We start from the raw sequence: 14,934 nt of genomic DNA on the forward strand, positions 1-14,934 counted from the left end.
GCCACAAAGCCTTCAACCCCCTCGTCTAAATCATTAATATTCATGTTTGTTTACACCGTAGATAGACACAAAATGCTGGAGTAAGTTGGCGGTCAGGCAGCATCTCTGGAGAAAAGGAATAGGTGACGTTTCGGGTCAAGACCCTTCATCAGCTGGGCGTGTGACACGTCTTGGACACAGGTCGGGAGGGATTGGACCTGGGGACATAGTATGGTGTCCTTATCTTAGTTTAGAGATACAGCACGGAAACAGGCCCTTCGGCCCACCGGGTCCACGCTGACCAGCATTTCCCGCACATTAACACCCACTAGGGACAATTTTTACATTTATCAAGCCAATTAACCTACAAACCTGTACCTCTTTGGAGTGGAAATGATTCAGTGGGGCAGGAGCAGGCAGAAACAATGGGTCTGCCAGGGCAGTTCTGTTTATGGATTTTGGGGGAGAAGGTAACGTGCCTGGCTGGGGAACGATCAGGTTGGACAGCAGACAGTGAAAGTGATAAAATCGGAGATGGTCTGTGAGGTAATGGCATGGAGCTCATCTGTGACGTCATGGTCCAGGGGAGAGTAGGAGGTGCTGTCCGAGAGCTGAATTTTGTTTATTATTATAGTCACATTATTATTATTATTGACAGTGGAAAGACTATACATGATTATAATTAAGCCTTCCACAATGTGGACACAGGATAAAGGGAATAAATAATGATTTAAGAGTGGAGCGATTGTAATGTACGATCGCAGATCCACTTCAGGGACCAGCACGCCAAATCAGCGCCATCTTGGAATCCTTTTACAATATTATCACGGTATTAATTCTCACAGAAGGTATTAACTCTAAGTGGCAAGCTCTGCTGGATGTGGAATTCTCTGTCTCAGGTGGAGGCCGGTTCTCTGGATACTTTCAAGAGAGAGCTGGATAGGGCTCTTAAAGATAGTGGAGTCAGGGGAGAAGGCAGGAATGGGGTACTGATTGGGGATGATCAGCCATCTTCACATTGAATGGCGGTGCTTGCTCGAAGAGCCGAATGGCCTACTCCTGCACCTATTGTCAGAACCCGTCACAAGGGCGGCATGGTGGCACAGCGGTAGAGTTGCTACCTTGCAGCGCCAGGGACTTGGGTTTGATCCTGACTACGGATGCTGCCTGTTTGAGTTTTTACGTTCTCCCTGTGACCTACGTGGGTTTTCTCCGGTTGCTCCGGATTCCTCCCGCACTCCAAAGACGTGCAGATTTGCAAGGTAATTGGCTTGGTATAATTGTAAATTATCCCTAATGTGTGTAGGATAGTGTTAGTATGCGGGGATCGCTGGTCAGCCCGGACCCGGTGGGCCGAAGGGCCTGTTTCCGCGCTGTATCTCTAAATTAAAATCTATTGTATGACTAGAGTTAATTGAGCCATTGATCTCCCAAATGAAGCAAGATAGCCCACTCGACAAAAAAGACGTAGTACGGTCATCGGCAGATTCATGGGTAAATTTCGGCCCCATTTCCGTACCATGCTTCCGTCTCCGCCGTCTTTGTCCGCCATAGTGGAGCAAAGATACTAGTGCGGAGGCAGAAGCCGGTTACTGAAACATCCTCGTAAAAATCAAACATCTTTGGTAAAAATCTTCTCATTTTCTTTCTGCCTCCCAATAAAAAGCAAAATGATGCCTATGTTCCTTCCACAGTGTGTGGGAAGTCTGGCTCAGATCAGCATGGCTGGGACGCCAGGGTAAAGTTGCGGGAAGGTTGCAATGTATTTTTATGTAATGTTGCCCCTTGTCTGGGCCTTGTGTCCGAAATAAAGTTTATCATTATATATACAAATCTGGAGAAATATATATGTGTAATGTGTTCTTTCCTACACAATCTAATCAGTTGTATGGTCGCTGAATAAAACCATCCTTGAGTTATACATCGTTTTTTAATCTAGCTCAAAACAAATTTTATTTTGTTAAATACTTCATTTAGATAACCCCACCATTAGACAGATCTCATTCCACTCTCTGGCTATTGGGAAGACCAGACCCATTTTATTGTTGAAAAACAATTCCATAGACACAAAAAAACATTAAGGAACATTCCAAGATCAGAGCAACTGGAATCTTCATATTGCTATTATTTTCCAAACACCGCAGTTGTGAACAGTGTGATTAGATGAATTACAGAGTGCAAGAGTAATACAAAAATCAACTCAAACTCAAACACAGCACATGAGTCATTTAAAAAGAAAAGCTTTTAAAAAAACATAAAAAAGACAATTAACAGAATCATAATTTGTTAACATATTAATCTTTAACAAAATTTAACAGAATTATGATTGAACAGAATTGTTCGCAAACTGTTCACCCGCAGCGCTAATTACACTGCGAGAGGGATATACAAAGTCGGGTCGGGTTACTGAAATGGACGAAGAAATGGCCCACGTTCAGCTCCGTTGCGTACTACACGTCACCCATTGCATTTAGCAGGAGTGGACTATCTTGCTCGCTATAGGATCTTTGGGCAGGATGAAGTCTAGCAGGTGATAGCTGGAGACAAGGAGCAGCAGTTGCTGAAATCTCATGCAGAACACCAAGTGTTGGAGTAACAGAAGGTCAGGTAGCATCCTGGAGGTTATGGATAGACGACGTTTTGGGTCAGGATCCTTCTCCAGACATAAGTTCCAATTGATAGGTGGAATCAGGTGAGAGGGGTTTGGCAGATGGGTGGAGTAAGTAACAAATGCTAAGGATGACAAGAAGGAGACAAAAGGTTGTCAGATAAGGGGGGGAAGAGGAGTGGAAAGATGCGAATTACCTTTGTAATCTTGCCTTCCACATAAATCAGGATGTTGAGAAATAGGAAAACAATTGGACAGGATTGGAGCTACTGGTGCAAAATACAATCGATCGTGAACAATACATTAACAAATAAGACATTCAGTCACCACAATTTTATGACATCAATCCACCAGATCATACATACACTGGATCTGTACTTAACCTTTATGACTTACAGCAAGATGAAATTTTCCAATTTAAGAAACATACTTTTTAAAACAAAGCTAACTTTCACACAGCTTCATTAAAAAAAAAAAAAAAAAGAGTATTAATAAAACCTTAAACCTATATTCCAGGTCTGAAATCTGTATTCAGAACTATTATGAAGAAAATACCACTGTATTTACAGCATTTTTGCTTCACATAACAGCCTGCAAAGTGACACGTTTTTAACAAACGCTTACACATCCAATGCATAATTAAATCTGTCTTGGCTGCAACTTTAGGATTAACAAAACTAACAGACCACAATAAAGTGTGCGAGCTTCTGAAACAAGTCAGGAATGGAATGCTACAATCAAAACACTTCCATTGCAGGTTCACTGTGCAAGCTTGACTAAACACCATTGTCACCATTAATAGCACTGATGCTCCATTTTTTGTTAACAGCTAAAAAAAATAAAAAAACAGGATTGTCCATCCACATCCCTCAAGACCCAGTTTTTCTTAAATATCCCTCCCAATAGATAGATTTTGAATTTATGACTGCTACATAACGAGAAGAACAAAATGTATTTGCGATCACTTTTAAATAATTTATTGTTCAAGAAGGAACTGCAGGTGCTGGAAAATCGAAGGTAGACAAAATTGCTGGAGAAACTCAGCAGGTGCGGCAGCATCTATGGAGCGAAGGAATAGGTGACGTTTCGTGCCGAAAGGTTGCCTATTTCCGTCGCTCCATAGATACTGCTGCACCCGCTGAGTTTCTCCAGCAATTTTGTCTACCTTTAAATAATTTACCTTGATCCTTATAATTGAGATCTCTGTATTGTAGAGGAGGGATGTAGAAACAACGTATTGCAAATGCCGGTTTACAAAACAAAACACACACAAAATGCTGGAATAACTCACAGGCAGCATCCATGGAGAACATGGGTAGGTGATGTTTCAGGTCTGGACTGGACCTCACCCGAGACGTCACCTAGCCATGTTCTTCTGTAGAGGTTGGATGCTGTTTAACGGTACATACCAATGAACTTTGTTATTTTAATTGAGCAGAGGCAGTCCCTAGATCAAACATAGAAACATAGACAATAGGTGCAGGAGTAGGCCATTCGGCCCTTCGAGCCTGCACCGCCATTCAATATGATCATGGTTGATCATCCAACTCAGTATCCTGTACCTTCAATGTGATCATGGCTTATCATCCAAAAGCAGTACCCAATTCCCATTTTCTCCCCATATCCCTTGATTCCGTTAGCCAAAGAGCTAAATCTAACTCTCTTGAAAACATCCAGTGAATTGGCCTCCGCTGCCTTCAGTGGCAGAGAATTCCACAGATTCACAACTCTCTGGGTAAAAATGTTTTTCCTCATCCGTCCTAAATGGCCCACCCCTTATTCTTAAACTGTGACACCTGGTTCTGGACTCCCCCAACATCGCGAGCATCGACAAATAGCCAACTGTCCCGAAACTTGAAAAGGTTCTGTTCCTGAGAGCAATCAGGAAACAGATTACACCATATATTCATTTTCATATCCAATCTCACTACATACACACTTCTATAGTTCTTTCATTGGACTGAATAATCACCTTAACACCACACATAATTAAATTAGTTGAATATATACTATATCCAATAAGTAATCCAGGGATACCATCTATGCTAGAGACATAAAAACAAACCCATCTAAAATATCACATAATCCATCATTCTAAAGCAATGTTGATTGATTGTTTCCCGACAAAATCAACTTTCACCTATGAACTCTGAAGAAGGGTCCTGACTTGAAACGTCACCTATCTGTGTTTTCTTGACTTGCTGAGTTACTCCAGCACTTTGTCTCTTTTATTTTACACGCTATTTGTAACTGCTGTAAGAGATTCAATCGGCAATAGGTGCAGGAGTAGGCCATTCGGCCCTTCGAGCCAGCGTGATCATGGCGGATCATCCACAATCAGTACCCCGTTCCTGCCTTCTCCCCATATCCCCTGACTCCGCTATCTTTAAGAGCCCTATCTGGCTCTCTCTTGAAAGTATCCAGAGAACCGGCCTCCACCGCCCTCTGGGGCAGAGAATTCCACAGACTCACAACTCTCTGTGAAAATGTGTTCCCTCGTCTCCGTTCTAAATGGCTTACCCTTTATTCTTAAACTGTGGTCCCTGGTTCTGGACTCCTGCAACACCGGGAACATGTTTCATGCCTTTAGCGTGTCAAAACCCTTAATAATCTTACATGTTTTAATAAGATCCTCTCTCATCCTTCTAAACTCAAGTACATTCTCTCAGCATATGACAGCTCCGCCATCCTGGGAATTAACCTTGTAAACCTACACTCAATAGCAAGAATACTCCCTCAATAGCAAGAATTCAATTAATGGACTCTTCAGCTCAAGATAATGCTTACAAATTACTGGATTGCAAACAATCCGAGATAAACACAGAAAATAATGTACAACTGTGCTGAAAATATAAAGAGCTTATGATGTCTCTGACTGTGAACACCTGAAATACAGTAGCTTGCCTTTAAGGATGATAGCTGCCAATTTGACCAGCTTTACATTCACCTTTTTCCATGGTCAAGTTGAGGTCCGAGACTTTCTTGTGCAAAAATAGCAACATTTCCTTGCTTTTATATTCTAAATCTATAAGAAAGCCCACCATTCCATAGTATGCCTGGTGTTTCCACGTACCATTAACATAGAAAATAGGTGGAGGAGGCCATTCGGCCCTTCGAGCCAGCACCGCCATTCATTGTGATCATGGCTGATCGTCCCCTATCAATAACCCGTGTCTGCCTTCTCCCCATATTCCTTGACTCCACTAGCCCCTAGAGCTCTATCTAACTCTCTCTTAAACCCATCCAGTGACTTGGCCTCCACTGCCCTCTGTGGCAGGGAATTCCATAAATTCACAACTCTCTGGGTGAAAATTTTTTTTCTCACCTCAGTCTTAAATGACCTCCCCTTTATTCTAAGACTGTGGCCCCTGGTTCTGGACTCGCCCAACATTGGGAACATTTTTCCTGCATCTAGCTTGTCCAGTCCTTTTATAATTTTATATGTTTCTATAAGATCCCCCCTCATCCTTTCTAAACTCCAGTGAATACAAGCCTAGTCTTTTCAATCTTTCCTCATGACCGTCCCGCCATCCCAGGGATCAATCTCGTGAACCTACACTGCACTGCCTCAATCACAAGGATGTCCTTCCTCAAATTAGGAGACCAAAACTATACACAATACTCCAGATGTAACTAGAACCACCAATTGCTCCATCCATTTGTTACCCCACCAACATATTCAAAAAAACTTTTATTATATTTCCATCCACAGTTCCTTCTACCAACACAAATTCCTCAGGCTTCGTTAAGCGCTACAAGTACCGACAATAGCTCATTTGTTATTTCTGCACAAGCCTAATCACTACATAATCCTGTTCACAAGTATATTTCCAGAATGCCTGGGTGATTTTGTTTTCCATTCTTTGCCCAGTTATGCTTAGATCCAGACAGGGAACAAAACATCTATCCCATCATTTCACTTTCTACAACCAGAAGGCCTAGTCTAACAGGTCAGCCATTTTGTGCTGAGAAGAGGCTAAATTTCTTCGCCTCGTAATTCCCAACAGCCTGTGGACGTTAAGACACAAAAAGCTGGAGTAACTGAGCGGGACAGGCAGCATCTCTGGATAAAATGAATGGGTGACGTTTCGGGTTGAGACCCTTCTTCAGACTGTGGATGTTTATTAGCCATGATGGACAGATATTTAGTTGCTTGGAAATTTAAGGGGTAGGACCTTACTACCACTTCTATTTTTAATGTAATTATTATAGAATATTCATTTTATAATAACCACACACCATGCACACATTTCTCAGTATAGTCAACAGACTATTTACTGCAGGAATTTGATTCGTGGTACTGCTACCACGCAACAATAGTAGAGTCATAATCACTTCAAAGTGACTCAAGCAAAATCAACAGGTCTCCATCATCAATTTAGCTAACGGTGATGTCACAACAGATTGAATTAGAGGATAGACACAAAATGCTGGAGTAACTCAGCAGAACAGACAGCATCTCTGGATAGAAGGAATGGGTGACATTTCACGAACCATCCCGAAATGTCACCCATTCCTTCTCTCCAGAGATGCTGCCTAATCCGCTGAGTTACTCCAGCATTTTGTGTCTATCTTTGGTGAATCTGAAGAAGGGTCTCGATCCGAAACATCACCCATTCCTTCTCTCCAGAACATGCTGCCTATTCCTCTCGATTTACTCCAGCATTTTGTGTCTATCTTCAGTGTAAATTAGCATCTGCAGTTCTTTCCTACACATTTGAATCAGAGGATCTGGTGTACATAAATGGTAAAAAAAAAAAGCACACAGATCTTTCTCGCGTTGTTGTGAATCACACGCCGGAGAACCACGATTTGACTGCGAAGTGTTTGATTTGCTTGGGGTTGGGAGGGTGGGCGGGGTTTCAAAGAGGTCATGTGCAAAAATAAAAGCAAGGGATACACAAAAAAACCCTTAGGCACCCACATTAAAAGTGCCTTCTTGCAACGTTACCCAGATTGATAACATAATACAGTAAAAACAAACCTAAAAACGGAAGGAATGAATGAATGGAGGAAGGGAAGGGAGGGGGGGAGGGAGGGAGGGAGGGGGGAAGAACCAAATCCAGAGGGCAGAAAAGAGGGAAGGCAGGGGAGAGAGAGAGAGAGAGAGAGAGAGAAACACGCATCCAGGGAGCAGAAAAGAGGGAAGGCGGGAGAGAGAGAGGGAGGAGGGGAACGCATCCTGAGGGTAGAAAAGAGGGAAAGCGATAGAGAAGGAGAGGGAGAGATAAAAACACACAAAAAACAAAAACATGAGGCAAAATGGCGATCTAAGAAATAGAAAAATAAGGGAAAATAACAATTTGATTCTTTTTTCCCCCCATTACTTTTAACAGGAAGTCTTAAGTGATGCATGCGCACTGTTAAAAGGCGCCTGGGGGGAAAAAGGCTAATTGGGATTCGATTCATTTAATAATAAGTTGGGGGGGTTTTTTAATTTGGTAATGAGTTTTTGATGTTTTAATTGTGGTGTGTGTGTGTGTGTGCTAACAATGCACGGTTCAATCAGCCTCACATTTAGTGGACATGGGGGGGGGGGGGGGGGGCAGTTGATGCTGGTGTTGGACCTGGACCGTCTATTTACCTCACAGTGACCATCTTGTGGCGTCTAATTTGCCTGTCTCTTACCCGCTTTTTTATTTTCCAGCGCATCTTCCAGCTCGGGGAAGGTGAACTCGGGCAGTTCCAGCGAGGCGCCATAGCGCTCCAGGAAAGAGCAGACGACGGCGAAATTGGGCTTGGAGGCGACGGCCGCCATCTTACTGTCCGGAGGACCGGCGCGGCTCCTCCGCGATCCCGGCGTGCAGCGGTGGCTGCTGCTCCCCTCCCCCCCCACACACACACACACACACACACGGCGGCCGCCACCAAACACACCAGGCGGTGGGAGGAGGAGGAGGACTCCGCCAGTATCCCGTCCAGCACCGCGCATCCACCCCACCACAGGCGCCGATTCCCCTCCCCCGGCGGCCGTTGCCAGGGGCAACCGTTTCCCTAGCAACCCCTCAGAAGGTGGGGGGGGGTGGAAATGGAAGTAATGGCCTCTTGAAAGTTCAACAAGAGAGTGCTCAAGGTATGCCTACTTTGAAGAAGTTCTCCTCCTCTCTCCGAAATTTTTTATTGTGTACCTTTGAGTCAATTGCAGGAGCGTTTTATTGCCTATAGGCAATAAAACGCTCCTGCAATTGACTCAAAAGATATATATTATGTTGGATTTAATTGTTTTTAAATCTGGGATATATATATATATATATATATTTGCAATTGTAACTCTATACTATTTGCAATTGCAACTCTATACCTGCTAAATTTGTATAAGATAAATTATAAGCAGTTGATTAAGGGGTGGGAATTAATAAGCTTTGGCTTCTTCCTGCTCCTTTCCAGACACATACGATTCATTTATTTATACATATTGTTTATGACACATTATAAATATTCTTGTTTTGTTTTTTTGTATGCTGTTTCATACTTTTTATTTTTTATTCTTTTCGAAATAAAGAATTAAATAAAAAATAAATATATATGTGTATAGAGTTGCAATGGCAAATATATACATATTTTATATATACACTCTCTGTACATATTTGCAATTGCAACTCTCTATCTCTATTAGACTAAGTGGGGCCCGTTGGGTCCCATGTTCACACGGGAGGGCTGGTCCCCCAACGCAATATTCCACCTCTCCACCAATTCACAATATAGTGGGTGGGGGGGGGAGAGACTTTCTGGAGCACTAGTATGGGTATTGTGGGTTGAAGGTACTGGTCGCCAGAGGGCTAGTATGGACAATGTGGGCCAAATGGATTCTTGGGGTGGCAGCTCAGTCCCTCAAGCCTGATGAGCTGGCAGCTCATTTGCGGCTGGTAGTTGACTCACGGCTATTCCTTGAAATTCCATTTCAAGCAGGGTGCAAGACCACCAAATTCAAGTGCAGTTTCATACCACTTCAAGCAGGCTGCAAGGCCACCAAATTCAGGTGCAGTTTCAGACCATTTCAAGCAGGATGCAAGACCACCAAATTCAAGTGCAGTTTCCTACCACTTCAAGCAGGGTGCAAGGCCACCAAATTCAAGTGCCGTTTCAGACCATTTCAAGCAGGATGCAAGGCCACCAAATTCAAATGCAGTTTCATACCATTTCATGCAGGGTGCAAGACCACCATAAAACCACACAAAACACCACACTCACAGTTCAGCAGACATTCCATGTGTTCAGTTGATTCACAGCTCAGACAGATTCATGACCTCTCCCTCCACCATCATGCAGAGACTGAGCCACACCTTCACTTCTGGGTTTTATAATCCCTCCCCCTCCCACCTGAAAAGGTGTGGCCTTCATGGCGTGATTAACAGGAGAGAGATTCTCAACATTATTAAAACACTAATAACACTTTTATTTCTCATTGATGGGAAGAATCCTCTGCACCTGATGAGCGGAGGGGGATTGAGTATGATGGCCAAAATCACAGCCGAAAGTGGTAGCGTTTTATCTAAAATCAAAATACAGTGCAAACAGGAAGTTGTCAAGTTTAGGTCACCAACCATTTGCAGTGCTTTTACTTCAACCCAAATCCCCAACCAACCATTTGCAGTGCTTTTACTTCAACCCAAACCCCCAACCACCCATTTGCAGTGCATTTACTTCAATCCCACCCAACCACTTGCACTGCTTTTACTTCAGCCCAAAACCCCACCCAACCATTTGCAGTGCTTTTACTTCAACCCAAAACCCCACCCAACAATTTTCAGTGCTTTTACTTTAACCCAAACCACCACCCAACCATTTGCAATGCTTTTACTTCAAACCAACCACATTTTCATTTTCAAACCACATTAAGGGCACTCAAGGTTAGCAAAACCACATTCACAGTGTCGTAGACATGTGTTCAGTGTTATTCACAGCTCAGACTGAGAGACGTGACCCTCTCACTTCCTCCATCTTGCAGAGACTGACTGAGGCACAACACTTCCGGGTTTTATAGTCCCTCCCACCAGCAGGGGCAGCAGAGAGAATGTCAACATTTTAAAAACATTAATAACTCTTTTATGTTTCATCAATGGGAAAAATCCTCTTGTCCTGCACTGCGGAGGGGAACTCTAAGGTGGCCAAAAATCACAGCCGCAAGTGGCAGCTTTTTTCCTAAAATCATGAAACAGAAAAACAGGAAGTGGTCAAGATCTTACTTTTAGTAATATAGATATATAGTTGCAATTGCAAATATATATATGTCCCAGATTTAAAAACTATTAAATCCTTACCTACAGCTGCACCGATATAATACATAAACACAAAATGCTGGAGTAACATTGTACTGAACACAGGACTGAGATGAGGAAAATCTGTTTCACCCTTAGAGGGTTATGAATCTGTGAAATTCTGGGCTTATATTCAACTGGAATTTAGGATGAGACGGGATCTTATAGAAACATAAACAATTATTAAAATTAACATTTACAATCACCCGCTGAGTTTCTCCAGCATTTTTGTCCACCTTTGATTTTTCCAGCATCTGCAGTTCTCTCTTAAAATTATTAAGGGATCAGACAAGCTAGATGCAGGAAAAATGTCTAGAACCAGGGGTCCCAGTTTAAGAATCAGGGGGAGGCCATTTAGGAATGAGATGAGGAAAAACTATTTCATCCAGAGAGTTGTGAATCTGTGGAATTCTCTGCCATCGAAAGCAGTGGAGGCCAATTCACTGGATGTTTTCAAGAGAGAGTTAGTTCTTAGGAAGTGGCGGCACTGCAGCTACGGCTCGCCTGAAGTCCGTTTTTGTTTTCTTTTTATCCTGTTTCAGTTTATTTTAGTTTATTTTGGTTGTGTATGTGTGTGTGTGTGGGGGGGTGGGGTGGGAGAAACATGTTTTTGGTCTCTTCCTTCGGGGGGGGGATGCGACCTTTTCTTGTCGTATCCTCCGTCTCCATCTCCATCTGCACTGAGGCCTAATGGCGGAGCTGGCGGAGCTGGCGGCCTCCAACTGGGAGCGACCTCAAGGCTCCGGAGGCAGAGCCAACCAGGACTTACCAACGCGAGGCTGGCTGACTTCGGGGCTGTGGTGGCGCTGCGGCGGCGGCGACCTGACTTCGGAGCCTCGGCCACGGGCCCAGTGGACGACATCGTCGGGAGCTCGCAGGTCCCAGGTTGGTGACCTGTTTCCTGGAGCTCCCGCAACAACAGCTTCGTCCGCTGGATTGGAGGGCGGCAGCTTCGACCGCCCCTGGCCGCGGAGTTTGAACCAAACCCGTTCGCGGAGCTCGGACTTACCTTCACCCGGCGGGGTCACATCATCGGAATCCTGGATCGCCTCAACACAGAGGGAGAACAAGGAGGGAAGAGACAAGGACTTTAAGACTTTTGCCTTCCATCACAGTGAGGAGGACCTGGACTCACTGTGTTGGATGTTAAATCTAACATCTATCATGTGTTTTGTTATCTGATTCTATGTTATGACTGCAAGGCACAAAATTTTGTTCAGACTGAAAAGTGTGAATGACAATAAAGGATACTTTACTTTACTTAGGGCTAAAGGAATCAAGGGATATGGGGGGAAAAGCAGGAACAGGGTACTGATTCTGGATGATCAGCCATGATCATATTCAATGGCAGTGCTGGCTCGAAGGGCCTTATGGCCTCCTCCTGCACCTATTTTCTATGTTACTCTGTAATCAATATAATAAATGAGAAAACGAAAAATGTTCAAACAAAATGTGTAGGAAAGAACTGCAAGAAGATATCAATTTAAATAAAGACAAAAAGTTTTTTTTAATTATGGGTTAATAATTGGAAAGAAATTGATACTTAAATTTTGGAAAAATACAGCTATACCAACTATTAAAATGTGGATTAGGAATATGATGGACATAGCACACCTTGAAGAAATGAGACTCCGACATAAATAAATATGACCAATTCTTAAGGAGTTGGTCCCCTTTCATCGACTTTTTGGAATCATGTGATGCAGCGGTACTGTAAAGATTACCGATTTCAGGTCAGGTCGTGGATAGATTTACATCTCCGAATAAAGATTTGAAAATTTCTTTTTCAAGGGTCTTTCTCTCCTATTTCTGCTTTCTACTCTTTCTTTTCTTATATACACACTTCACGTTTTTCTATTTTCTATTATCTATTTTCCCTCTTTTTCTTCTCTCTATTTTTTTTTTTCCTGATATTCTTACTTTCTTCTCAAAAACATAAAACTAGAGGTTGTACATAGAATGTATTACGTTATGATATAGTTGGCACCTAAAATTAGGTGCCACTGTATTGTTTTGTGTTGTATTAACTTCTAATAAAATAAATAAATAAAAAGAACTGCAGAAGCAGGGTTATGTTGAAGATAGACACAAAGTGCTGAAGTTTGCAAAAAACAACAAGAAGCTGGTCAAACTGGTTAAACGAGCTAGCTCAGTGCTGGAGGGGAGAGTAGACTCTGGGATGGATGTGCTTGAGAGGCGTATGAGGCACAAGGTGCAGGTCATCCTGAATAACCCCGGGCATCCCCTCCATGTAATTCTGGAGAGTCAAAAGAGCACTCGGAACAACAACCGGCTCCTCTCCCTGCCCTGTAGAACGGAGCGGTTCAGGAGATCCTTCACCCCTGCAGCCATTAGATTTTATAATTCGGACCGCTAGGCTGTAGGGGGATGCATTTTGCAATTTTTAATTGTTAATTATTGGTCTTTTTAAGTATTTATTGCTCTCAGGTAGTGTCCACATTGTATTCTATGTATTTTCTGTCTGCGTTCGTTTTGAATCTGTGGGTTTGTTGGTTGGGGGCTTCTGGACATCTGAATTTCCCTGAGGGGATCAATAAAGTATTTATTATTATTATTATTATTATTATTATTATTATTATTATTATTATTATTATTAAGTAAATCAGTGGGACAGACAGCTGCTCTGGAGACAAGGAATGTTCCCACCAGAGATGTTGCATGTTCCGCTGAGTTACTCCAGCATTTTGTGTCTATCTTCACAGAAAAGTTCAGCGTGTGTATTTATCAGGGTAAATACAGTGCATTCAGACCCCTTCACTTTTTCCACATTTTGTTATGTTACAGCCTTATTCTACAGCATTTATTTTTATCATCAATCTACACACAATACGCCATAATAAAAAAGCAAAAATGGTATTTTTGCAAAGTAATTAAAAATAAATAACTGAAATATCACATTTACTTAAGTATTTAGACTCTTTACTCAGTACTTTGTTGATGCACCTTTGGCAGTGATTACAGCCTCAAGTCAAAGGTTCAAAGGTTGATTTATTGTCACATACACCTAGATGTAGTGAAATTCCTTTTGCCAATGCAGCACATAAGAAAGAATACAAACATAGCAATAATAACTAGCTTTAACATGAAAACATCCCCCCATAATGGCGCAAAGTCCAGTCCCATCCCCAATGTCCACCCATAGTCGGGCCTATTGAGGCCTCCACAGTTGCCTCTACGGAGGCCCGATGTTCCAGGCCGTCCTCGCCGAGTGATGATGTTCCGGCGTCGGGAGAGTCCTCTCAGCGGCCTGGGAACCCTGGAACGGCCGCCTCCCTACTCGAGACCGTGGCTTCCGGAGCCGGCAAGACCGCGCCGAATGGAGCTCAACTGGCGATCTCGTCGCGAGATCCCAGGCTCCCGATGGAAAGTTCAGCGCCGCCGCCCGCAGCTCCGCGATGTTTTTAACGCCGGTCCCAGCTCACCGGAGTTCCAGCGCGGCGACCCAGGCAAGGCACCGCCCGCCCCGCAATTGCGCTCCAGCGCTGCACCGCCGTCCTCACACCCGCAGCTCTGCCGCCGCCGATGCCGGTGCCGCCGAGGCTCCGGGCGGTCCCCTCGCTCCTCGGACCCGCAGCCGCCGCCGATGCCGCCGAGGCTCCGGGCGGTCCCCTCGCTCCTCGGACCCGCAGCTCTGCAGCCGCCGCCGATGCCGATGCCGAGGCTCCGGGCCGTCCCCTCAGGAAATGCCGCTCCAGGTCGAAAGTGCAGCCCGGAGAAAAGCTGCATCTCCGACCAGGTAGGGACCCTGAAAATTAGTTTCCCCCTTCCCCCCTCCCTCCCCCCCACATAAAAAAGCTAGAACTCCTTAAAAACAAAAGACTAAACTAACTAAAAATAAGAAAAAGAAATGAAAAACAGACAGCTGCAGGCTAGGCAGCCATACCCCCTACAGGTCGACGCACAGCTATTTTCAGTTCCCTCCAGGGATATTCGATTGGGTTCAAGTCCGGGCTCTGGCTGGGCCACTCAAGGACATTCACAAACTTGTCACAAAGCCACTCCTGCATTGTCTTGGCTGTGTGCTTAGGGTCATTGTCCTGTTGGAAGGTGAACCTCCGCCCCAGTCTG

General features: G+C 43.9%; 1 protein-coding gene across 1 annotated transcript in view; it reads right to left on the reverse strand.

The window, feature by feature from the left end:
- rsf1 (remodeling and spacing factor 1) overlaps positions 1 to 8,417 on the reverse strand; it is a 73,292-nt gene extending 64,875 nt beyond the window's left edge. The window contains exon 1 of the mRNA XM_033022147.1: positions 8,216 to 8,417. Coding sequence (XP_032878038.1) covers positions 8,216 to 8,345 — 130 coding nt within the window. The 5' untranslated portion in view covers positions 8,346 to 8,417. The remainder of the gene's footprint in view (positions 1 to 8,215) is intronic.
- Positions 8,418 to 14,934: the final 6,517 nt, after the last annotated feature.

The sequence above is a fragment of the Amblyraja radiata genome, chromosome 6, assembly GCF_010909765.2.
Source record: "Amblyraja radiata isolate CabotCenter1 chromosome 6, sAmbRad1.1.pri, whole genome shotgun sequence".
Classification (NCBI taxonomy): Eukaryota; Metazoa; Chordata; class Chondrichthyes; order Rajiformes; family Rajidae; genus Amblyraja; species Amblyraja radiata.